The 26316-nt window shown below is 41.1% G+C and overlaps 1 protein-coding gene across 1 annotated transcript in view; it reads left to right on the top strand.

The window, feature by feature from the left end:
• GNAL (G protein subunit alpha L) overlaps positions 1-26316 on the top strand; it is a 182389-nt gene that overhangs the window by 151248 nt on the left and 4825 nt on the right. The window contains 6 exon segments of the mRNA XM_030967210.1: positions 16266-16320; positions 18740-18813; positions 19658-19716; positions 19961-20081; positions 21320-21450; positions 23447-23514. Coding sequence (XP_030823070.1) covers positions 16266-16320; positions 18740-18813; positions 19658-19716; positions 19961-20081; positions 21320-21450; positions 23447-23514 — 508 coding nt within the window.

The following is a 26316-nucleotide window of genomic DNA, read 5'->3' as shown; positions in this document are numbered from 1 at the left end:
ATGACAGATGAATTAAAATTGGAGTTTGTATCAAGCAGCTATCTATCACTGACAGATTTAACCACTTTAATGAAAAATATACATATTTTGTGTTATCACAGTGGTGATTGTCTGAATGCTGAGTTGATGCTGATGAACAGTGTTGTATGGTAATGCTTGGCAATGCCAGTTCATCTCCTCCCTCTCAGAGGTGCTTTTTATGCTTACTTTCTACTTGTTGCTAGGCTGAGATTTGGGCCTTCTTGCACAAATTCAGCAAGTGGAATTTTATGTCACAAAGCAAGACAGGTGGGGGGAAAAACCCCAGCACTCTCAGTGTGCATCCAGCAGATAGTGCTTCTCTCATCTAGTACTTGGCAGGAGATTTTTTCTGTTCTTGGATCCAGCTGAATATCCTTCTCAACAGTCTCAGCTTAAGGTCTCTGAAGAGGATCTTGAATAAATACACACCTCTCTCAGTTGTTTTTTCCAAGATGACAAAAAGTTGTTGAGTTACAAAATTAAGACCCTGTAAGCAAGCAGAGGAATCCTGGTCATCAGTAGAGAAAGAGTGATATGATCAAGCAAATTTCTTAGCTGCTGGAATTTTTCTTTGGATAATGAGTGCAGGTTGCAAGGTGGAAGTAGTGTATTTGGATTCTTACAAGTTCTACAGCAGTGACAGAAAATAGCTAGTGGTGAAAGCTGAGGACCTTATTTGAAAAGATTGTGAGAGGAAGGCATGAACTTAGAACAATAGCGTTTTAGAATAAGACTGTATAATGTAACTTTGAACTATTTATAACATGCACAGAGATAGTGCAGGTACTTGTGTTTAGTGTAATTATGATTATGCAATCAGCTTTTTTAGGAAGATAACCATTTGACTAGTTTATTTTTGGAAATGTACTCCAGGGTGCTAAGATGTGTATCTATATATCTGTCTTTATATAATTTTCAGCTTCGGTTCTAAATCTGTTTTCTGTATCTGTCAGGAAATATCCGTCTACCTATAAACTGTATGAGGCTGATTAATGACTGATGGCAGACAAATCTACAAATATCAAGCTTTTGGCATCATAAGTGAAAATGCCTTGCTTTGTAAGAGGGGGAAGGGGAGAAATTAATTTCCTGTTTAATTTCTACGAGAAAAAACCCACAGCCTGACCAGATGGAATTTCTTTTGTACTATAAATAAGCAAACCTTCCTTTCTTTCATGGTTTCAATTTTTATATATTTCTATCTAAACTGCTCCTTCCACAATTTTGTTTGTCCTGCTGTGTTCAGGGATGTTCCTTCAGATGCTCAGTAGATTATGTGAATAACAGAACCAAGCTCTTCTACTGATAAAAATGTATATCAGTATATATATCTATAAAACTTTAAACATGCTGTGCGGCTGCCTGGGGCAGTCCTGATCACTTGAATGTGTGTTCTGTGGACACTCAGAAAAAAAGACATCTTGTCTAGATTTGGCACTCATCTAGGTCAATGGGTTTATTAAAGAGTTAAAGTTACAGAAAATGTGGACTGCCTAAGAATGTTGGGTTGTGGGTTTATGGGAAATGCGTTTTTTTCCCTCAAAACACTGCTTGTGTATTTCATGTCATGTCATAATTCACTTTCTCAGTTGGGTGTAGTTTGGCAGTATTATTTTTATTTATTAATGTTAAAATATTGCTTTCTCATTATATCTTTCATTCCATTCCTTTCCTTAACAATTGTAGGGCATGTTTAATGTTAAAACATTGATCGTTTTCATAGAAGTTATGATGCCGCAGTGCACTGGCTCTTTTGTAAAACTCTTACTTTGAATCCCTCATGGCACTGAATTTTCAGTGTTGTGCATGGGCACATCTTTGGTTATTGGTGTCTATATGGTATCTATACTAAATTTTTATTGTAGCCAGCTTATTACCAGACTTCTGGTGATAATCAGTATAGTTGTGTTTGAAGCAGTAAATAAAAAAAAAGTCTAGTTGAATCACCAATGCTGTGCTCTTGTATTCTACTTCCAGCACCTCTCTCTTCTGTAAAATTTAAAGACCATAGTCATTCAGATTCTCAAATCAAACAAATTTAACTTAAAACCACTTTATGAAAGGATAGAGGTGGGATAGGGCTGTAAAGAGCTGAGATGCTATAGCTTAATTCACTTTTCTGGTCTTTTTTTTGTTCTTCTGATGTAATTAAGCAGGGCATGGGTGTTGCATGATGTTATACTCCTTGCCAGAACAGAAAACATTTTAAGGTGAACTGCTGAAGAAAATCAATTACACTGGAAAACAAATCCTGCATGCATAATTAACAAAACCTCCTGAGCACTTGTGAGGCTGTTCTTCTCAAGAGGCAAGTTGGGGTTAATGATGGCAAATTATGGGGTTTTCCTTATTTTCCTAGTTGTTTCAAGAGATCAGTGTGCAGGTCTTGCTGTATAAGCAGTGAGTGTCCTGGGGCCCCCTCAGCTTATGGGCCAGCCCCTGTTTTGGTGTGGCAAATGATCCTGCCCCTGGCAGTCACCAGGGAGACAGCAGGCACTTCCTGGAAAGTGGAAGGACAGACCTAGGCTGTGTCTTTGTTGCAGTGTCCCCATAGGATCATCCACGTTATAATGAGGAGAAGTGTTTAAAATACAATATACCATACTAACAGGTAAAGCTGGAGCCTGCTCCTCCTTAAAGAGGAGCCTGTCAGTGCTGGTGGTGGGTTGTGCACTGGTGGTTCCCTTGGGCCACATGTGGGCAAAACCACTGTTAGGTAGGGTGCTTTTCTTGCATTTATTATATCCTGTGCTAAGCATTGGAAGATATGAGAGAGGGCTAACAATCTGTATCTAAAGCTGCTGAATTTTTGAAAAATTACAGGTTACTCTTAATAGCAAGATAATTACACTTGTGGAGAATGACACAGTTGTGATCATTCCCCAGAATAAAGAGCCACCTCTGTACTTTCTAAGTACAGGGACATGCTGTGATATCACATGGTGTTGGGCAGTAGTTCTGACTGTGGGGTTTGGAGCTGGGCTGCAGTGAGTGAAGAGTGGGTCTTCATTTGCTTTGAGGGGGAAAACCTTCATTCAGGCTCCAGACATCCAGAATTTTGCACATACTACTTATCTTTTAAGCATGAGTGCTGTCCCATTGAATTCCAAGGTCTTGTCACAATCAGTAGGATCACTTACATCCTTAAAACTATGCTTATGAGTGAGTCTTGGTAGAATCAAAGCTTTTCTTGCACTGAACTTCTTAGTCCTTCTGTATATCTAAAATATTTAATCACTCCGACATAAGAAAGAAGTGCAGGGAAGCTCAAAACTTCCATGTAGTCAGAATATCTTGCCATTTGTTTGTGTTATCTACTTTTGTTCTACAGTTATTAAAATTCCCTCTGACTTGTAGCTTCTGTGAAAAAAATGCTCACCCTGAAAATGGTGTCAGTTTTGAGGAAAGGGTCAGCAGTTTTTCAGTGCACTTCTGTTATGCTCCAGATTAATTTTGGTCATCATTTCTTTCCTGCCGGCGTGGGCTGTCCGTGTCTTTTCTAGAGGAGCAGAAGTGGCCCGGGGCATCCACAAAGGGTGGCGGTGGAGCCCATCATACAATTTCTCAGTGTTGAGATGGGGAGAAACACAAACACAAGGCATTAAGAAAGGTTGGAAACATCCCCATTTTCTCACTTCTCTGATTTGGCTTTTGTCCACATGAGGTTTTGACGCCAAATCTGCTCAGAAGTGCATTGCAGTGCTTGAGCTGAATTTAGATCAGAGCAGCCCCAAATCTAACATGTAACCAATAAATGAAGATATATGTCCTAAAGATGTGTTGTTGTTTGTTACTTACATGTCTTGATTTGTTGTAGGGTTTTCAAGATATTAGACATACTTTTAAAAATACTGAAATTTAGAAACCATAGTTAAAAACATTTCATTTAAATATGAGTATTATTTGTTTTCACTTTTTGAATGAATTGCATTGAGACCTTCTCAAAAAAGCATCTTGCAAAACAGATGAAGTATCAGTGTCTGCTGAAGTAATAAATGGCTTTTGATTTCAAAGTATCACAGTTATGTTGTAAACCTGTACTTTTTGGGTTTTCTTAAAATTTTTGTCAAGGCACCCCCAAACAAAGTAATGCCCCACAAAGCAAAGTTATTATTCTTCTGAAGGAATTGCTTTGACATCTAATGCATGATACCCCATTGCAGTACAGACATTTGTTAGGTGCAGGAGATCAGTATTTGTAGTGCTGGTGTTAGGACTGGATTATGTGTAATCTAATTAAGGAGGTTACTAACAATTTGAAGGGATTATAAGATTGACAATTATCTGTGTGCTTATTTGATCAAAATAAATGCTTGCAGATTTAGCTGCCATACCTGTGCTCTGGTATTTGGGATCAGAAATCACGTTTGGTTGGAAGTAGAAAAAACAAACAACAACAAAACTTCGTGGTTTAATTCTGTTTCTGTGATGATTTCAATACAATGTGTACTCCCTAATTAATTTTCACTGAATTGCAGTGGACTTTATCATTAAAAGCCCTTTTTTAGGGGAGGGAAGACCATTTTTAAAAATCATATACAGTCAATCTAAAAATTAAGTTTTTAGGTAGTGGGCAAAGACAGTTATTCAATAGGATATGCCTTCACTCGGGGCTGAGGCTTTGTCTGTAACTTTGTAGTGTAAGTCTGGTATTACTTAATGAAGCTTCCCAGATTTCTTGTTTGAAAAATGTCCAGCTCTGTGATTGAGAATTTAATCTCATTGTGGATCAAGATCCCAGAGAATAAAATCCCAGAGGATAAAGGTTTTTCTTCTACTTCTTCCTTACACTCCACTTTGTATCCTTCCACCTCTACTTCCTGAGGTCACCCAACTCTCCTGAGCCTGAAGAACTTTTTTATTAGAAGTTTGGTTGAATTCAGACTTTCTGTGAAAGCAGTTCAAATTATTAGAGGTCTTCACAAGAGTCATTCTCACCCTCAGGACAAGTGCTGGGCACTCTCCTTCTCAGAGCATATCCCAGCGTCTGAGCCACAATGTCATGCCCATGGTTTGATGAGGAAAAGGAACCTGTTAGGGAATTTGTTGGTTTAGGCATCCTTGTGTTTCCAGTGAGAAAGAAAAAGCCAAAGTATAAAAAGGCATCTCATTTTCTCCCTGAAAATACAAAACTTGCACCTGCCCTCAGAGCCTGACCACAGGGTGACCTGCCTATATATTAGGCAGCTATAAATCATTGCATAAACACCAGTGATAGTTCCATATTTAGAGAACAAATGATTCCTGGTTTCCATTTCCACAGGTTACATTCAAGCTGGAAATAGTATTTTTAATCTTCTCTTTAAAAGAAAAAAAAGAGAGAAAAGACAACATTTTGAGATCTGAACTGACATGTGGCTTTGGGTTTCTGACATTTATGCCTTATTTGTATACTCCTTTTCAACCTTCTCCAGCTGCTACTGCATAAATCTTGCACGTTTTTTCCACTAACTGTATGAATGGAGAAGACAAATTAGGAAGTTCAGCTTCCTTCTCAGTACCTGTTTTTAGGAGTTTTAAGAGTAGTCCAGGATTTGAAACTGACGTCGGTGGATTTTTTTCAGTAAGGTAGCTTTTATCAAGTTTCTGCCCTTTCTTGTAGATGTGAACATGGTACAAAGCAATAGCTCCTAGGAACTGGCAGGGTGACTTTTCAGCTGTAAAGGCCGAAGTTGTTCTCATAGTAACACTATCATACCCTCAGGAGTAGTACTGTTGGCCACGATCCTGCAAGGAGCTGCAGCTGCCAGGCTCTCTGGTGGCTCCCTACAGATCCTCAGGCTGGCTGGGCCATGCTGCTGTGTTGCAGCATCAGCGCAGCATGTCCAGTGCTGCTCAACCCCCTCCTTCCCGAGCTCTCCCACCTCTGGCCATAGATGATGGCAACAACATCTCAGTGTGGAGGCCGTGCCGGGAGCAGCAAGGATTGTCCATGGTGCCAAATTCTCTGTTAGCCACAAGCCAAGATCCCTTTGCTCCCTTAGCTTTTCATAAACCAGACTCAAGAAATGACAGCTACCTGTTGGTACAGGGTGGAGAGATTAAAAACAGAAGCGTAACCTAATCTTTAAAGTAACTTGAAGCAGGACATAATCAGGTTGTTGCATAATTATTTTCCTCATTCCTCAAACTCAACTCATTGTATGTTGTTTTAATAGTACAAATGCACTGTGCACTGTAAAAGTCAACGAAAATTGATGAGAATGTAAAGAAACTTACAGGGAGTGCAGCATTAGGAACGCTTTTCACAAAACGCTCTATTAATAGTAAGCAGTTGTTAATGTGACTTCCTCTCAGATGTACAGTTAGCAGGGTTGTAGGACTAGTTTTTAACACTGAGTTGTTTAAATAGCTTATAGCTGTTAAATGGAATTAGGCCAATTATTAGCAAGTTGGATATAGTCACTGCATTCTTCTCCTTCCATTTTTGTAGTAACAATTCATCTTCTTGCTTTAGCTCCATGCCTTCCTCCAGCTACCCGAGGTGATCACTCAGCCAAGCTGTAGGTGGTGTGACCAGTTGCTTGAATACATTCAGTGGTTAAATATATTCTGTTCTAAAATGGGCAGGATAATGGTGATTTAATGAAAACATCTCAGCAGCAGCATTTGCAAAGATACAGGAATTTTCTTATGACTCTAATGGTTATGTCTAGAATTTTTATCTGTACTGTTAGATCTCTGCTTGATGTTATTACTTTCACCTGCTAATTTCTAAGGCAAATGATCATATACAGATATTTACCTGATACTGTTTTTCATTAATAGCTCTGGAGTGTGTTGCGCATGAGAATAAGAAGGATAACCTGTCTGCTCCAGACTACAATTAGGGAAGCCCTAATAAATTCTGGTGCCTGGCGTGAGCAAGTTTGGGAAAAACAAGCTTTGAGTCCTTCCCATTGAAAGTGAACAGTTGCCATGTCACTGTGGTTTGCTAAAGGGAAGGCAACAGGTCTACCTCTGACTGATGGGTGAAGTGGTTCTGTTGGGTGTTTGGGGGTTAAATGCTCAGGAACTGCTGGAAGGATGTCAGTTCTCATCATCCTTCTGTCCCTAACTCCTGAGCCATTGATTTTGGCCTGTTGTGTAAGTTTTCTTGCCTTGAACATTGACAAGGTAATATCCTATGTCAGTAACTCTGAGAAGAAGTTGGTGAACCAGAGAGCAGCCCAGCACATCAAAGGATTGCTCACAGAGTTGTATCCAGCGTGACCCTTACCTTTAGTCAAACATGTCCTTTACACAAGGTAAAGGTATGAGAGTGCACTGTTAAAGCTGGGACAAGGATTAAAGAGTGCAGAACAGAAATGAACTGTCACCACACTTCATAAACAGCAATAAGGTAAAAGAAATTGTTCCAGGTGTTCTGCAAGGTCAGCATTAAGAGGTTTATTTTTTTTCCCACTGTGCAGGAAGCTGCTTGCCTTCCTGACTTTTCCATAGAAATATTTTTCTGTTTCCTTAGTTTGCACTGATGGCATAATTCAGGTTTTACATGCAATCCCAGAAAGCTTCTTTTCTGGTAGGATGGTTGTCAGTAACCCTCATATTCCTTGAATGGGTGTTACCTGTAGAAGCTTCAGATGCTATGTCATGGAGCCTCCAAGATATTCTCATGAGAGCTGTGATTCAAATGTTAATCCTTGATGCTACTGCCATTCTCCTGTTTAACACCAGCACTCGCTCAGACTCCAGCCATGTCAATTTTCCTGGCCATGTCAACACCTGACAAGCGCATGATGGGTGTAAGCAAACAGATAGGTTCTCGTTTTGCTCAGGATTCTAACATGCTGTTCCTTTCATTTACATGACAGCAGAAATTCACAGGTCTGAAAACAGTAAGAAACATGCATGTGTGCTTTTTCTGGCCAGGAGCGTTCACCACCCTAAAGAATTCACTGTTCTTCATCTGGGTTTTCAAGAGAGTATTAGCATCCTCTTTTGGGAATCATCTGGCTTCATTTTAGGCCTGAGAACTTTTGGCAGCAAGTTCTCTTGCTGAGTTTGGACTGGTGCCACAGGTAAACACAAACTTCTCGTGACTTCCTCTTCAGTCTGTTTTTTTTTTACCTTTGTTTCTCCCATTTGAGGATTTTCTGCTTTCTCTTTTGTAGAAACCTCCAGTCAAACTGGTTTTTCCTTTTTGGCAGTCACCATAACAGATTTATTATTCCAAACCACTTCCACCAGAGTAAGTGATCTTCAATTTCCAACAACCATTGCTGTTTCTAACCTGGATTTGACATTCTTCAGGTCTCACAGTGCTTGGTGAATTTGTGTACACTAGGAAGATACCTACAGTGTAACCATTTTTGAAAACAAAACCATCAACCAGAATGTGTGAGTTGCACTGAAGTAATTTTCCATCATGAGAGCAAGATAAACTTGTAAGCAACAGGGGAAGTTCTATTTGCAACATCCAGTGAAAATACATTTTGTTAACTTTTGACTTCCCCTGGCAATGCTGTGGTATGTATCTGGTGCTTGTAAACCTGATGCATGTTATAGCTTTGAGTATTATCAAGGCTTTTTCCCACAGCTCAGCTTTCCTGAACATCAAGGTCCAAGTTCTTTTTGAAGAGTTCATCAGAAGAGATGGAGGTGAGGTTTTCTATGCACTTTAGTTAGTGGGACATAAACCCAGTGTTTTGATCTGTTATTCTGTCAAAAGGCACATTTTGCAGGTCCTGATGGGACAGCTGCATTCTGCCCATGTGTCTCATCTGATGTTTCAGGTATTCTCAGCTTCCCTTCCAGCATCAGTCTGTGTAGTTGCTGGAAGATGCTAAACAGTTGTTTCATTCAGACAGTGGATAAAGAGATCCTAATCTGCCATACATGAGCTCACAAAGCAGTGAGGATCCAGATCTCTCTGGATACCACAATATGAGCTTTCTGTTTTCAGGTTTTTATCTTTGGGTCCTCTATTCAAAATTGCACTTATGACTGCAGAATGTGCTCTCTGTAGCCTTTACATTGCAGAACTCAAATCTGTATCTGTATAAACACTCCACGGGTGTATCAATATGCACATAACAATTGTCTGCCTAGGATTATCCACTCACAAGGAAGAAGATACACTGAATTTACTGGATTCAAACTGGTCAGAAGGAGGGTCTGCATGTGCCAGTCTAAGCTTCAGATTTTATCAGTGCTTCATTCTTAGTGTGTGTTTTGCAGTGGCTCCACCACTTGCACCCCTGGGAATAAAACGTCTGAACACATGCAGTAGAAAAATAGTGTCCCTTTTAAAATAAGTAAATAAATTACCTTTTCTTCTTTTTTCTCTCTTTGCCTGTCATCTTCGCTGTTCTCTGAGATCCCATGTGGCAGAAGTTGCAGATGATGAGTCTCATTTCTGCTGGAGCCTGTTAACCTTTCTGTGTGAATGACAGTTTTCCCGATTTAAGTCTTAGTCAGTGTTTATGTTAAGAAGAGGGTTAATGATGATCCCCATAGGCCTCTCGCTCGGAAAGCAAAAACATCTGCTTAGCCAAGAAGTGGTTAGATTGCTAAATTTAGAAGGAAGAAATGCATTTCCCAAAATTTGCACTGCTTCTTAACAAATTCAGGGAACCAGTGGGGGCAAGCAGTTATGGAAGTCGTACTGTTTATTCATTTTTTAGTTTAGTTCATGTATTTTCAGTTAAAAGTGAGATTGTTCTTATTAAACAGAAGGGGAGGTATTACTCATATATCAGAAACATTTAATGCAATTGAACTCTTTGTGCATTTGTTTAGGTTAATAGCTGGACACATGCCAAAGCCTGTGAAGCTTAGAGATGTTCTGCAGTACATGCTTAGCGGTGGAGAAAGTGAGTTTGAAATTGATGTCTGCTAGGAAACTCCCTTAACCAAACCCATAGACCAAGAGAACTACAGGTTTTGGCCATCTTTCTATCTCCTCACCAAATGTGCCCCCAGTTGCCACCAGCAGTCTGGCTCCTTGCAGGAGAAGGTCACCTGATGAATGGTGTATGAGCCCTTGGTTGCAGCCATCATCATCTGTCTTTGCTCGTAGTGTCTTGACCAAAGCTGCCATCAGTCAATAGGGTTCAAACTGGGCTTCTCCTGCTTTGTGCAATGGTGAGGGAGCATTGATGGCTGGCAGCAGCCGTGGCCAGTGACAAAACGGGATGGATTATGTGCTCCCAGTCATGCTTGTGCACCGAACTTGGGTGTCCAGGAGAGGTCACCATCGGTGGCCCAAGACCTTCCCAGTCTTGTTGCCCCTCTCCCTCTGGAGCAAGCACAGTGGGTTTTGCTGCTCTAGGGAAACATGGCTTTGCTAAAGGCTGTGCAATCTTCTCACTTGTCCGTGGTCCCCAGCAGGCTAGTGGTGATCCGGCTCCAGCCACTACATCCCCCCTGGCCGAGCAGAGGGCTGGGCAGATGCTTTGAACCGCAGATCCTCAAGCTTCCCTGGGCGGAAAAGGAGCTGGCGGTTTTCAGGCATGACTGTACTTTGCTCTCCCTCTTGGCATCCTGTTTAACCTTTTCATCTCCTGACACAGCAGGCTCTCCTTGCTGGCGAGCTGGGAGGTGCGGATGGGTGAAGGATAAATCCCACCAGTTTCTGTTCACCCCCACGCAGCCCTTTGCCAGCCCCGGGCAGCGCAGCATGAGCTCTGCTGGGAGCCTGGCGGGCCGCGGGCGAGTACGGCAGTGAAAAGTGAAAAAGGGGATGAGCAAGGTAAATTCAGGAGATCTTTGCTAAATTCATGTTTTACCTGTGTTAGAGCAAAAAACCTCAGGGCGAGACCCAGCAGAGCCTCACTCCGCCTGCGGACACGCTCCGAGGAAGAGGTGGGCAGGAAGGGAAGGAAAAGGAAAGGAAAGGAACGGGAGCCGGGCAGAGAGCGCCCCCTCCCGGCTGTCACCATGTGGCACCGCCCGTGTCATCGCCCGTGTCGCCGCGGCTGGAGGGATGTGGGAGCGGGATCGCGGTGAAACAGAGCCTCCGTACAGCCGCGAGCACCCAGGGCACGGAGCAGGTGCCAGAGCCGTGTGACAAGCACATCAGCCACCCGTGGGTTCCCAACCCTGCTGGAGGCGTGCTCTGTTCCAGCAGCATGTTCAGTACTCGCGTGTCTGCTTTGGGTGTTCTGTTCCATAACAGTGGCGACTGGTGATTCAAAACTGGGGCACAGCACCCGTGAGCCAGGGTGGGTCCCAAACAGGTCTGGTTCTCCCTCTTCCCTCTGCCCTGCTGTGCCCTCCCACAAATGCTGGCCCCTGGTGGGAAGTGGCTGCAGAGTGCTGTGGAGGGAGACACGGGGAGTGCTCCTCTAACACGTGGAAGCTGGATTTAAAGTATAGTGATGATTTAAATTTGGCAGGAAAATCGTTAGCCACTAAATTTTGCCCAGCTTTCTGAGGGATTTCTGCTGATATTTTCAGCAAATAGCTTGGGAAAATGAATCCTTTAGGGGTTAGAATATTACTGGAGGCTGTTTTCATTATGTCTTTCTCAGTTACCTAGAAATACATCAGGATAGTGTGAGTTTGCTTGAAGCCCAACCTTAGACCCTAAGGTATTCAGGTATTCTCGAAACAAAAATCTGCAGTTTCCTGTTTCAATGTTGCTGGAAAAATTAACAGGATTGTAATGGTTTAGCTGATTAAAATATTTTTTCTTTTGAAGGGGAAAGGGGAAAAAAGTGCAATATTGATGTTGCCCCTGAGAACCGCAGCAGAAACTAAAAAGACAATAAGTCTTTTCCATTTCACCTCCCTAGAGGCTAGGGATGTGTGTTTTTCTTGTGAGGCATCTGCCTCACCTGTGACTTCATATCCAAGGAGAGTGGAATTAAAAGTCTTAGTGCTGGATGGTTCCATATACGTACATATATATATATATAGTTATTTGAGCCTGGCTGAGATGTTTGCAAAGCTCTTAATGGTCCATCTGAATTGTAAAGGTTTACTGACCCCACAGCTTACCTGAAGATATTTTTGAGATTCTTCACTCTGAGAACTTAAACCTTTAAGATTTGCCACAATACCTTTTCTTTTTAAAGAGACAAGCATTTTGAATGGGTTTGATTTCTTGTTCTCCATGGGAATTTTTTGATGTGAGGCCATTGAAATGTTTAGCTGAGAGCATAAAGATGGTTGAAGTAGATCAAGAGTTATTAAAATGCCTACCTAGTTTGTTGTATTGATCTGTGATTTAGCATTTTATCTTTCCAATTCTTTGGATGTCGAAGTACGCTCTCACAAATGCAGCATGGTTTTTCTGTCAATCATATTATTCTCAAGACACGATTTTTCTTTTAATTGTCATTTTGTTTGTGGAGTCAGAAATCTACACAGAGCTGTGTAGTGATTTATTTTATGAGAAAAGAATTTTCATGTGCTATTACCTCCTCTTTATTTGTGCATTTATGAATCCTTTGTTCAGAAATTCTTATATAGCTGCTACTGCTGCTCAAATTGCCATGGTTTTTAAAGAGAATAATGCTTATTGATAGTTCCCACATGCACTGGCAGGCACATCTAAAACCTGTACTTTTGTGTTCACAGCTTGCATAATACAAAATTTAGAGATTGCTTGTCAAACTAAGTGTCAGCTGAGTTTCCTAGGAAACTCACTGAAGATATTTATAAAACTACAGATCAGCTTAATAATAGATATAATAATGTCAGAAGCTCTTTTTTTTTTTTTTAACTTTATTGGTCCATTTTAGTTTGCTTTAATTTGTTGCTAAACCAAACCACTGCATTTCCAACCAGAGCAGAAGGGACCTTCCTTCCAATAACTTGCCTAATTAATTTAAGAAAAGGGTAGTTTCTGCTATTCCATGTAAGGAAATATGAAACACCCTATGTAAAATTAAAAAGAACATAAATGTCATACTAATTATCTGACTGATTCCTTTATAAGTAAAGCCACAATTGTGAAATATAAATGTAAACATTGTATCATGTTATTGTTTTATTCGCTGTTGAATGGAATGTGTGAATTTGAAGTTTATTGCACATGCATGCAAAACAGTCACTGCAGAATTAACATAAATCCTGAGTATGGGTTTCTATAGAAGCTAGATAAATAGAAGACCTGTCAGTATTGTAAAAAGGCATCATTCTGTGAAAATAATTACATCCCTGAGCTGAAAAAAAAAAGTATCTAAAAATAAGGTAAGTGATACTTGGTGTCCATTTTTATTCATTCTTGTGTTACTATGTTTTCCTCACACTGATTCTTTGCGTTGAGACGTCAGCATTGCCGCAGTTGATCTTCTTGTACTTTAGGTTCTTTAAATGGAAATTTCAGTCATGTAAATTCAAAATTTGCTGATCTGTAAATATGTATATGTATAAAATAATCTATATTTTGTCAGAACATAATTATTCAAGGCAATTAGGATTAGATGAAGTTAACATTCTCTAGAAAGCAGTTTAGAAAAGTAATTTCAGGTTTCCCATTTTAATACAGTAATGAGAATGAAGTTAGTGTGTTTAGAAATGAGGCAGTACTGACTCCTTATCTTATCGGGAATCCATTGCTTGTACCCAGTACATACATTTGCCTGTCAGGACTATTTTTTATGCTGTGCTAATTAGCCAATTAAGGAGTTCATATGAAGAATATTCAAGAACTAATTTTTCTTTCGAAAAACTAAGAGTGTAGCTGTCTGAATTTCTCTGTCTAAGAAATCTCATTACACACTTAATGATGTCGTTGCAGAAGAAATCTTAGGAAGCCTGTCCATCACACACTGAAAAGGTTAATTTCCTATAAAGCTACAAAATTTATCCCAATCCTAATAGTAGCTGCTTGTGGATTTATTGGATGCTAGTGATACTGTTCCAGCTTGTTACAGCAAGGTGGGAGGTAAAACCTTGTAAATCATTGCATTTATTTTAATACAGCTTACATGCAGACAGCAACCTTACAAGCATAAAATGGTACAGCTGCTGTTTCAAATGATATTTTTTAAACACATGATATTTGTCAGAGGTGGCTCTCTCTTAGCTGTGATGTTGCAGTTTAGGGGATTCAAAACCAATCTTTCTACTGGGAGGAAGTGGAAGATGACTTCAGCTCATAGGTAGGACATGTAATTGGGAGACTTTCCTCTTTCCTAATCTACCATGGATTGTGTGGTAGCGTAACTGCATTACTCCTCATTCCTCTGTTCCTTATTATAATTTGCCTGTTTGAAAGTGCTACCAACCAAAAACCTCCCTTAAGTACTTGTTGTATAGATGAGAAAGGTGTGAGTTAGCACTTAATACTGTATTGCACCATTTTGGATAATTTCTGCCAAAATGATTGTGATACTGTGGAGTTAAGATGTATTGTCTCTGATTTATACACCAACTTCACAAGACATGTTTCTGCAAAAAAAGCCAATTCACATTGTCTTGCAAGGTTTGTGATGGAGTTGTATTTGTGCACAAACACTGACTTCAGTTCACACTCATAAGTAGATCCCTTTCTGTGTCAGACATAGTCTGTACTTTGGAACAGACTTTGAAGAACAATCATGTTAAGGAAAGTTACTCTGATCAGGAAGTTTCAGCCTGGAGGCATTTTTGCTTTGGGCTTTTTTGCCTTCTTTTTTTCATGTTCTGTGCTGCAAGCATGAGGTGAGAGTTCTCTTGGTGATAGGTGTGTCACTTAAAAATACATCGCTCTGCTCCGGCGTCTGCATGAACCGTGGGATAACTGAAGTTAAACTTTGCTCAGTCTAGGTGATGGCAATCATCTGACCAAAAGATTCAGCCTGAATAAAACTGCTTTCCCATGGTGACTGTAGCTGACTATAAAAATGTACTTTTATGTCCTCATATAAATTTATAGGGCTTTTGGCAAGGAAGGAGGATTTGTGCAATGATGCTTTTTCTTCAGAGTTTCTTCCATATAGTTTTGCTAACAGGCACCCATTGGGTTGTGCTAAACAGTGATTTTTTTTTTAAACTCTGTGCTTAGCTATCACACCTTGATCATCCAGAAAGAGAAGCTGGATATTCTAACTGTAGGTGCTGCATTTTGTTTCCCTGCTATAACAATGGAGGTTTGAAAAAGAAAAATATTTTAAGTGAATATATATGCAGTGTATTTTCTTTTCCTTTCAGTTCATATCCATGGGAAACTGCTATGAGAATTACAAACAGCTTTTAGGGGGCTATTTTTTCAACTGGCCAGTGTGTGTGACCCTTGTGTTAACAGTGAGTTACATTTTAAGTCAAGAGTTCACTGGTTTTTTCTTTCTTTCCCACTGCAGTTAAGAGGGACACGTATTCCATGTGCACACTCAAGTAAAATCGGGGAAAACTTGCCTTTTGATAAAGAAGTCTTGATAATATTGTAGTGGGATATGTCAGCCAATGGGATATTCACGGCCAGATACCAAATAACAATGTAGAAATTCAAGAAAGCTTCTAAGTCATACAGGCAGTCTGTATGACAGGGGAAAATGAACCAGCTGGGCTCAGAGGAGATCTAAGAAATAGATGGGAGCGAGAGAGGAGAACCTGCCTCTTCTAGCAATAAATTTAAAATCACATTTTTATGTCCGTAAGTGCTGCCATTCTAACACGTATTAGGAAGGAATTAAAGTTTGAAAAATCTTTTAAATAATCAGAGAATGTAGTTTCCCCGTGATTTTCTGGTTCTCTTTTCTCTTGCCCTTCCTTGCAGCTGTCTTTCTTTCACTCCATGCGTGTCACTGAATTTTGGTGACATAAAGAATCAGATTCATTAACTTCCACTTTTTGTGCTTTAGTTGCAATGTTGGAGGGCAGCAAGTCAGTCCAAAGCTTTTTGTATATACCCACAAGCATTTCTGCTAACATTACTGAGACCATAATTAACATAACATTATACTTGATCAGCATTATACTAAATAAAGGCACCCCTTTGCCACATTTTCTATATTAAATCCCAAAATATTTTTTAAGTCTTAACAACTATATAATGTTATGATCTGTGGTTAGTCATAGTATTTTTTAGTGGACCTCACAAAATTGTAACATTTTAACTGCATTTTGAACCACTGGTGAGTACTGCATAATGGTAACTTTGAAAGCGCTGTATTGAAACACAGTCTGGGTAAAATGTTTGTTTGGCTTATAAAATATAACCTTGAGCAATATATGGAAATAATCAGGCTCCTAACTTTACCATTCAAGTTGTGTTTTACTTCTCAGCAGGACTGTAAACTAGAAAAGGTAGTGAAATGTCTTCTACTAGACAGTATTGTACATATCTAAGTGCGTGTTTATTTTTCTTCCAGCTTTTTAGAAAGAATTGACAGCGTCAGCATGGATGACTACACACCCACAGATCAGGTTAGTAAAAATAATGGGGTAGGGTCTGAACTAAGACTGACATTCATCTGAATTTTCTGTGTAATTTATTTTAGTCCCTACTGCAGCTGAAATAAGACATATGGCAGAATAGCAAAATATGGTCTAGCAGTTTCAGTAATGGATATTAAAGAAGAAGAGGCATTTTGGTGGTGCAAACTTTTCTGTTACTGTTGTAACATCTAGGTCTGTGATTCTTGTAATACATCCATTTTGTCTTCTTGTTTCCCATTTTGTGTCCCACAAAAACAAGGTGAATGGAAAAAAGAACAGAAAGCATAAATGTAAAAAGTTATGGTTTCCCTCACCAGCCTTTGGTACAGAGAAGCAATGCTTTATTTCAGTGGTGGAGGTGACCCCAGAGGGAGACTTCCCATGTCTATCAGAAGGATCCTTCACAGGCAAAAGCTTGCAGTGAATATGGTCTCCAGATTCAGAGGAGAGCACCAGTGGCAGCAGCAGAGCTTGCACACTTCTCTGCAGGCCTGCAGATTCCTTCTTTGCAGGCTGTGCCCATCTCCTGTGGGTAGCAGAGTTTAAATTCAAGCCTTATTTGCAAGACTGTACATTTTTTTCCCAGATGCTGTGATTTGTCTTGATGGAGTGCTCTAATGGCAAACACGTTCATGTTAAGGCTGAACTGGTGCAATCTTGAAGTAAGGAGGGGCTTCACCATATTGCCTGGCTCCAGCTGCCTTCCCTGAGCTCAGGCTGTGGGCTTTCCTTTGCTGTCTCTTCAGCAAACATTCTGAAGTTGTTATTTTTCAGTGCTGCTATCCCACTGTCATCTAGCAGTCTCAGCCAAGATTGTGGGCCATGTCATAAACTCCAAATACAGGCGGCAGAAGAGAATCCCTGCACTGGATAACTCAGTCTAACAATGCAAGGCATATAACAGGTGGATGCCCTTACAAAGAAGACAGAGTTGTCAAATCTCACTGTGCAATTAGGGAGTGAAATTCAGAGAAATGAGGTGACTTGCCAGAGATCACCCAAGGAAGCATGCAGAGAAGAGCCTCTTCCTTCAGACCTAGTTTAGGTCCATAACCACTAGCATGTCCTATATTCAACCCAATATAGGATCAATTATTCAAGCACTCAGGACATTTTCAGACCAAAGGAATTAGCACTGGGGCTTGCTCCATCTAGACCTCATGGTTTTAGCATCAAGATCACGCACCTGGAGAGAGAAGTCAGTGAAGAAAAGCCTCATTTTTGCTTTCATTGTTTACATTAGTGTTGGCCTGTTTGTTCCTGGGAGGTCCTTCTCTACCTGAAGTAGTCTTTAATCACCTAGAAATTTTTCCTGATATTTCCTTTGGGGAGAAATGTCTTCAAATTTCTTGAAATGGTCAGAAAAGGTCCTTGGTATTTGGCAGGTGGAAAACTTATTCTGAGAGGGGAATTCTGCTTTTGTTTTTGTCCTGTTGTGATGTATCAGTTGCCTTGCTGAATTAACTGGTAAAAATCACTTGTTTCTTCTCTTCCCTTGCTTTCTGGTTTTTGGGTTAGTTTTTTTGGGTTTTTTTTTTTTTGTTTTTTGCACCATAACAAAGCCAGCAAGTAACAGAAAATGACAGTAATGTATAAAATAACTAAAAGTATTAGATAAGTGGCCTTCAGCAGAGTGCATGCAGCTGTCAAAGCAGCCAAGGTTTGCCTTGGCTACCAGAAGCAGTAGATGGTACGGTAGGGAAAAAAGGAAAGATGTACCTGCACTCTGCACCACTGGCTGCCTCCTTCCATCCAGGAAGGAGGCATCATAAATTGCTTTTGTCTACTCCCCTTGAGAATTCAGAAAATTATTATTTTTTAATTATTAAAGGAGAGTTGGTTAAGTTGTAAAGTATTGCTAGTTTAAAAAATAGGAAAGAAATGCCATATTTCTGCACGACCTAAATTCTGTTCCCTTGTGCTCTGTAACAGAGCTTTAATTACTCAGTCACAAGCTATTATTTCAATAGGATTCCTGTCTCATTCAGTACAAAAGAGGGCAGAGTTAAGGTTGCCTGGGCAACTGTAAATCTGGAGTTTTCTAACATTTGAATACTTGACTTTACAACATGAATAACATTTTTCTTAGTTTTATGTAACTTCAGAATTCATTATCCTCATGACATACCAAGGTGTATAACCATCAAGAACAGGTTTCACTGGGCAGTAAGGAGAACATAGATGGGGTCTCCTGCTTTCTGAGTGCACAAACCGAATGCAGTGATCATTATTAAGTTTATTTACCATGTCAGTACAGAAAAATGCAGATTTACCAACAGGTCTGATTGAACTTTCATTAAATGAAACATTTAAGACTTTTCATGGAAAATAATATTCCAAGCTTTTAAGAACAAAATTAGGTTAGAAAAAAAGCTTTACTAATCAGCTTCTGTGTTCTCATTTCCAGGACCTATTAAGATGCAGAGTGTTGACATCAGGGATTTTTGAAACAAGATTTCAAGTAGATAAAGTAAATTTCCAGTAAGTCTGTTAGTAATGATTTATGAATATCATACTCATTTTTAATAGCTTCATTCAGATGTCTCTGTTCATGTATGCATGGTGTAGCAGGCTTAGGATGGGAGTGGGTGGTTTTTTGTTGTTTGATTTGGCTTTTTAGCTCTCTTTGCAGAGGTCCTAGTAAAATTACCTCATACTTTGCAAAAATAGCTTTAATTAGTTACATGTATTAGCAATGCTCTTTAGTAGGGTTGTGTGTGGCTTCTTGTAAAAACTGGTGCATTGGTGTAGCACTATAAAATCATAAAATACCTTTGGGGATGAGAGCTCACAGAAGTCAATGGGAATCCTCCCTTCTTCCAGAGGGCTGCAAGCTCTGTGTTTGTCAAAGTTTTTTGCTGTGTGTCTAAAACACCCACAGGCAGACTGGCTTCTCTCACCACTTCTTGCCCAGAAAGGTGGCAGTGCTCACAGGGCTGAGCTGCCTCATGTCCTCCCCCATACAAAGATGCCCTTTCCCCACCACCCTTCAAAATATCCCAAAACCTGTACTTGTTTTTAGTACAATATTACATGCCATATGCACTGCTGTGGACTGGAAAGGCCAACACTTGTCCTTGAAGAGTGTATTTCTCATTTTATAGGTTCAGTAGCCTTCTCCTGGCAGAGCAGGGCAGGTGGAGCCGTGCAGCTGTCTCTGACAGGCAGTGCAGCATCAGCAGGTCTCTCTCCTCCTTAGGCAGTATTTTACTGCCCCTGTCCTTGGGGCTGTCAGATTTTTAAACTGAACCCTTGTGTTGTGCATGTTTCGTGTGATTTTTCCTAGTGCACATAAGTGATATAACATCCTATGGCTTTTTAACAGCATGTTTGATGTAGGTGGCCAGAGAGATGAGAGAAGAAAATGGATCCAATGCTTTAATGGTAAGTAAAAACATTCTGTGTTTTATTTTAAACTTACTCTCTGAGGTGTGAGCAGCTTAGTGTTCATACCCACACACAGTACCTCACTAGCACAGAAGTCCAGTGTTGCAGATAACTTTTTTCTGGTATTTTTGACTGTTTGGTGAGTAATGGTGGTGTTACCCTGAGGAGTATGTGCTGGGATAACGGAGATGTTCTATTCTCTCTCCTTTCTTTCCTTCTTTCTTTTGTGTGTTCTGCCCAGATGTCACAGCTATCATCTTCGTTGTGGCTTGCAGTAGCTACAACATGGTAATAAGGGAAGACAATAACACAAACAGACTACGGGAATCCCTGGACCTTTTCAAAAGTATCTGGAATAATAGGTAAAACAAACCTCATTTCCCACCCATCCTCCCCAGTTTAATTACAGTTCAACTCCTTTCAAAATAGGACTTCCCTTGCTGTAGGCTCAGATTGTTTATTCAGAAAATACCCAGGTTGGGCCAGGTCTCAGAGTGTCCCCACGGTGACACCCCTCCCTGACAGGGGCTGTGGCACAGGGACAGTGCACGTGGCACTTCAGCACTCCTGCCAAAATGATGCAGGGCATGGGAACAGCTTGGAAAGGGCAAGGCTGGCTGCTGCAAGGGAGGCAGGAGAGACCCACTCTCTCCTGGCATCACTCTGCTGCTTGGCTGAGACCAAGATCCTCTGAGGAACATTTGATCTCCTCCTCCAAAGCAGCAACAGGAGCAGCTCCCTCTGCTTGTTCCTTATGCTGCTCTTGTAAGGGTCAGCTCTGAGAGCACAGGGTCCCTCTGCCTTGGGTGGTGATGCTTCAGACCTGACCTAACTGGAGCTACCATTGAATTGCCATGCTGCCACAGTGCCTGTAAATTGTAGGTACATAACCAAATAGCAACCCAAATGGGTTCCTGGTAGAGAACAAGTAAAAACAATGTGCAAAATAAGGTGATGAAGTTTTCAGCACATACCTGTGAGGATGCTCTGCACTGAGAAGTGATTGAAGGTAGAGTGAAGGAGGAATGTTAACTGCACATCCCAAGGCACATTGTCACAGTGATGGATTAATTGGGAAAGAAAAGAGACATTATTTTCTTTCCATTCATCAGGTGTCATATAGGCCACCCTAAAAGATGGGGTAACTGTGTGGATGAACAGTAGCTTAGAGCAGTCTGAGGGAAGGGAGCTTTCTAGCCTTTCTTTTTTTTCCTCCCCTTTATCACAACCAAATAAAGCAGACAGTAATGTCTGGCTGTGAACTCTGGTGCTTCTAGAAAATATCATCAGTTTCCTAATTTGATAACTAAAAGAGAATTTAGAAAAAAATTTTGAAAACTGCCCCCTGCAGCAATGTCCACTGCAGTTTTTATAAATGTATTTTTACTGACCTTAGAAATATACTCATTGTTCTGCACAGGTGCAGACCAATCAAAACAATCATTTAGGTCATCTTTTTTTTTTTTTCTGTTGAAGCATGTTCTACACTATTTCACTCTCTGTCCACACAGGGATAGCCAGTAAATTTCCTATCAATGTGATAGGTTTTTGTTGAGTAACATGTCAGAGATAACACAAACATTTGGTTTGTTTTTGACAGGTGGTTACGGACCATTTCTATCATTTTATTCTTGAATAAACAGGACATGCTGGCTGAAAAAGTCTTGGCAGGGAAATCAAAAATTGAAGATTACTTTCCTGAATACGCGCATTATACTGTACCTGAGGATGGTAAGGTTTCTCCCCTTGCTGGATTGGACCTGCTGGCATGGCCCAGCCCATAGCTCCTCTCCCTGTCTGTCTGTCTGTCTCTCATACACATTCACAAGCGCACACTGTTCCTTGACATGAGCTGCTGGTCAGGTAAGGAGCATGCCAGCATCATGGAGCTCACAGGCACCCCAGTGTGGATGGGGTCTGAAGGGCTTCCAGCTCCACAGCACCTGCTCTCCCCTTTTGGCAGGAACCACCAGTCCCAGGACAGCAAAGCAGCCCCACGTCTCCCCCCTTCCCAGATGCTTCTGGGCCTCCCACAGTGCTGAACTTTGTTGGGGATTCATGAGACTTATTTTGCAGCCATTCTGCATCCTCCGATACTGTAAATTTCAGTTTTTGAAATACTGATGGGAAGCCCAGCAGAGCAGTAAGGGAGCTTTCATGGAGGAAAACCACATCAATACATAGGAAGAGAGCTGTGGTGATGGAGTGATCAGTTTCTTATCTTCAAGAAGTGCAATGGTTCCTGCACCACAGTAACATACTGCAGAGGTAAACTCTGGTATTATGCCAGGCAGAGATCTCCCCAAAGGTCTCAGCTCTGTCTAGCAAAAGTGGTAAAACTTTTACTTTCTGACCACTCGCCTGTGCCTTCCCCAAGTGGTGTCCCTGGTGTGGTGCTTGCAGCCACCTGTTGGAAAAGGCTTTCATTCTCCACCAACCACCACCAACAGCCTTGGTCACAGAGGTGAGGATGGTGATTACCTATTTTCAGCCTTCATCAAGGTCTGGAACTTCATGAGTGTGATTCTAAGTTTCAGGTATAGAGGATAAACTGAACTGTCCTAAAATCTGAGTTGATCTGGCATCTCTTTTGTAATGGTAAGGGTTTTCAGAAGAAATCTTATCTCCATCATCCAGATTTCCCCTTCTTAAACATGCACCACGTAGACAGAGATTGAGTGAATTTTCAGTGTTTTTTATAATAAGCCAATTGTCAGGAAAAAGTAGCTCTTGGTATTTCTCAGAGGGATTTCACAGTGGGTATCTAGAGTGATCCAGAATATTCACACATGAAACAGCTCTCTATTTTTAACCTGTAGTTGTTCACTTATTCTTCAGTTTCAGCTGACATTATTTAAGGGCAGCAGCACTGAATTCCAATATGCTGTTGATTGTGCTGCTGCTCTATTTTTACTCCCAGCACTATGGATGAAAAATACATTTCCATATTCTGATAAATTCTGGCCTTTACAATGTTATGTTTATGAGCATCTGATTTTGGTATCCTAGATGAGAGATAACAATGAAAGGAAATAAATAGGTTATCTCTTCACTGCATTGTTGCTGAGAGTAAATACAGTCATTGCATGGCCTAGATAGTGACAACTTCATCTGCTAACAAACAGTTAATATTGAGCAACAAGTCTCCTGCTCTACAAGAATTTAATCCAAGATCCCTTGATGGGCAATATATCTGAAGTATTCTGCTGAATTGGGGCCTGGAATTAAAATACATTTTTATATATATATATATATCAAAAGGTCTTTCAATGCTATCATTTTTTCCAAGTGTAATCTTGGACTAACCATTTTTAAATTCACATTCCTGCCTGCAGAAGCTTTTTTCAGGAGACACTGTTCTGCTGCAAAAACTGAACAGCTCAGCTGCTTTTTCTAGTCATATTTTCTGATAAAAGCTAAACCCTAACTCCCACTTGGTTTATATCTATATGAACAAGCTTGTGGATGTGAGTAAGCCTTTTTGTGATATGACCAATGACATTGTTGCAATGATTTCAGCAATTTTCAGGTTCCTAAAATATGTTGTTCGCATAGTCAGGTTTTACTGTAACTCTTCATTTTAGAATTACCTGCTGGGGATCTCCTCTAGTATTTAACATTCAATTTCTGTACTGAAGGGCCACTTCCTTCTTACTAAATCTTTTGTTACAAATAGATGATTATTTGGTTTTTGTGTTTCTGATGTCATTTGTTTTTAATTGAACAGCAATACCAGATGCAGGAGAAGACCCCAAAGTCACAAGAGCCAAGTTCTTCATCCGGGATGAGTTTTTAGTGAGTAATTTTCATTTTATGTGTGATTCTATCATAGGAAATACTGACAGATGGCATAGTTTATTTAGGGAAAACTGATGGGATTTTGCAGAAAGCTAGAAGGAGAGGACAACGTCTGGCAATTCCCTAGTTCTTTTCAGCTGCCCATCTTGCAGAACCTTCCTCAATGCTGCACTTTTTTATGCCCATTTTGTATAAAGTCACCTGCCATGCTAACACAGTAAGTGCTAGTGCTTAGAATGGTCATGTACAGTCCATGCATAAACAAATAGGCTTTCTTACTTTTATCCTGCATTCCTTCAAGGAGTTTGGCAGTGATCAGCTGACAGCAGGAGTAAAAATTTAAAAAAAATCAGATTTCATTATTTGATGCTTAAATAAGATTTCTGGTATGCCAGGTAGGAGGTTTACCTCACCTTTGGACTGGTGTCATGGCCCTACTGAAGCACCATAATAAAGTGTCCTTGCCTAGTCTCAGTTTTCTTGCAATTAAGGTTTCCTCTACAGCTGGAGTGAAGAGGTAGTGTTCACATTTTTACATTTTGAAGGTGAAAGTGGTTGTCAGGCACACAATCACAGCCCAGCCCTGCTGTCAGAGAATGTAATCCAATATCATTTGTGGCTTCACTCATTCTGAGTTGTCCCCACAGTGCAGAGCAGTACCAGAGACCAGAACCGAGGCTCATCCCTCATGCCCTACTGGTAGAAACTATATGTGTGTGTTTGAGACAACAAATTGAGTCATTAGAATTAAGAATTTTAAAGTCATTATGCATTTACGAGCATTGTTAGGATTTACAGCTGCTGACGCACCGAGAAAGAAGCAATTTACTGTATTCACACTTCGGGGATTTCCAGTTGCTGCCTTAGCCTTCCAGATCCTGAGGAAGAATGTCAGATTGTGCTGTGTTAACGTAAGAGTTACCAAAAAAACTCCCTTCAAGGCAAATCTCTCCTGAGGTAATGCTGAAATCCTGAAGCAAGTGATGACTGAAGCAAGTGATGATATGCAGTCTGGAAGGAGAGTGGCTCTGAGGGATGAGTTACAGGGAAATTAGGGTGAAACTCCCCACCTTTATCTACTTTCATGATTTAAGAACACACATTGAGGGCGAGATCCTCACCTGCCATGACTCCCTGGCATTACAGAAGGGGGCCACCTATGAAGCAGGGAGGGGAGGGGGCATGGGCACTGCAGCCACCCAGGAAACCCCTGTGGGTGCTGGGGGCAAGGGAAGCTCTTGTGCTGGGGCCAGCACCTGCCAGCTGCCAGACACTCCTTGGGGCTTGTCAGGCATGGCGCCAGAGCAGCTTCTCCTTCATTTCCCTGCAACTGCTGCAGGTTTGGCAGAGAGCATCTCCTCTGTAACACGTCTGTCTCCTGGCTCAGTGCTCTGAGTAATGTGGCCGTGCCTGGAGAGGGCAAGGTGGGAGAAGGCCAAGTGGAAGTGGTCACTTCCAGTTCCTTGGGGTCAGGCACAAAAGGCTGAGGTTTCAGAGAGGGACTGATAAGGGGCACAGGAGAAATACAGACTGGCAGGGATCTGGTGGCCTTAGCCAGGTGCCAGGAAGAAAAGGCCTATATGTTCTACCTGTGTCTGCCTTGGCTTTGCTTTATACTTTCTTTCCCAAGTTTCTTCATTTATAACCTTTTCCTTGCCCCACTCTGTTAAATTTTCAGGCATGGTTCAGAGAAGCCTGTGTTTATTATGCTTTATTGTGATTCTTATCATGGTTGTAGGTCTGCATAAACCATGGATGTGTGTGACAATCAGCACCATGGGGCTGCACCCCTTAAAACTGCCTGGCTGTAGAAATGGTAGTGGCAAATTTAAAGCCTGTAATTTGAGGAATTTTCATAGGAGGTTAAAATTGACCACATTTCCAATAACTATTGCTACACAGGATAGAATAGAAAGGCAGAAGATGTCAGCTCATGGCTTCAGGGCTGATGTGGGGGCTGTGGCCCCCCAGGGTTGGGCAGCAGGGCTGGGATCCCTTGGATTTCAGTCAGGGAGCAGCATGGGAGGGATGGCTGCACCTCAAGGCAGGGCTGGTGAGGGCATCCCCCTGTCCTGGAAGTGCATCTTGTGGGTAATCCTCTGTCCTTCAGCTCAGGCACATCCTTTCTTCTCCCAGACTCTTCCTGGAGGCAGTGTGCGTGTGTGCTCCTGGGTGAGGCTGCTCCCCTGCACACAGGTTTTGGTGTTCTGCACACAGGTTTTGGTGTTCTGCACACAGGGTTCTCCAGCTACTGATGTTTTGTTTGAATACATCCCCATTGTGAATACACCCCCATTAGAACAGTGGCATGGCCCCTCTGGTTCCTGTCCTGCTGATTTTTACAAAACCTGAATCTGGAGGTGAAGGAGCTGCTGTTCAAACACACAGGCCAGGATTCCTCAAATTTGCATGTCATCCTGACCCCTGCAGTGTAGAGATGCCAGTGTTAAATATTCCTGCCTGGAAAGCAAATGTTCTTCCATCATCAGTGTCCCAGGGAATTTTTTCCCCTCTGTGAACTGGTGCTAAGTAACACACTACTTTTCAAAGTGTCGAGTAGGGGTGACAGTTCTGCATTTGTCTTCAAATGAGAGGACTGCAAGAGCTCTCAGGTAACAAAAACAGCCCCCTAATATTTTGAAAATACATCCTTTGGCATGCTTGTGTATGTAACCAGGGTACTGTGGGCAGCTTATTGCCATAGACATGAGTGAAATCAGTGCATGATAAACACAAGCAGACAGTATTTTTCATGAGGTTAAGCCTCGAACTAGGTATTGAAAGTAGCCTGGTAAGAAA

Source organism: Camarhynchus parvulus, chromosome 2, assembly GCF_901933205.1.
Source record: "Camarhynchus parvulus chromosome 2, STF_HiC, whole genome shotgun sequence".
Classification (NCBI taxonomy): domain Eukaryota; kingdom Metazoa; phylum Chordata; class Aves; order Passeriformes; family Thraupidae; genus Camarhynchus; species Camarhynchus parvulus.
The sequence above is the reverse complement of the archived record's forward strand: the minus strand, read 5'-3'. Positions and strand labels throughout refer to the sequence as shown.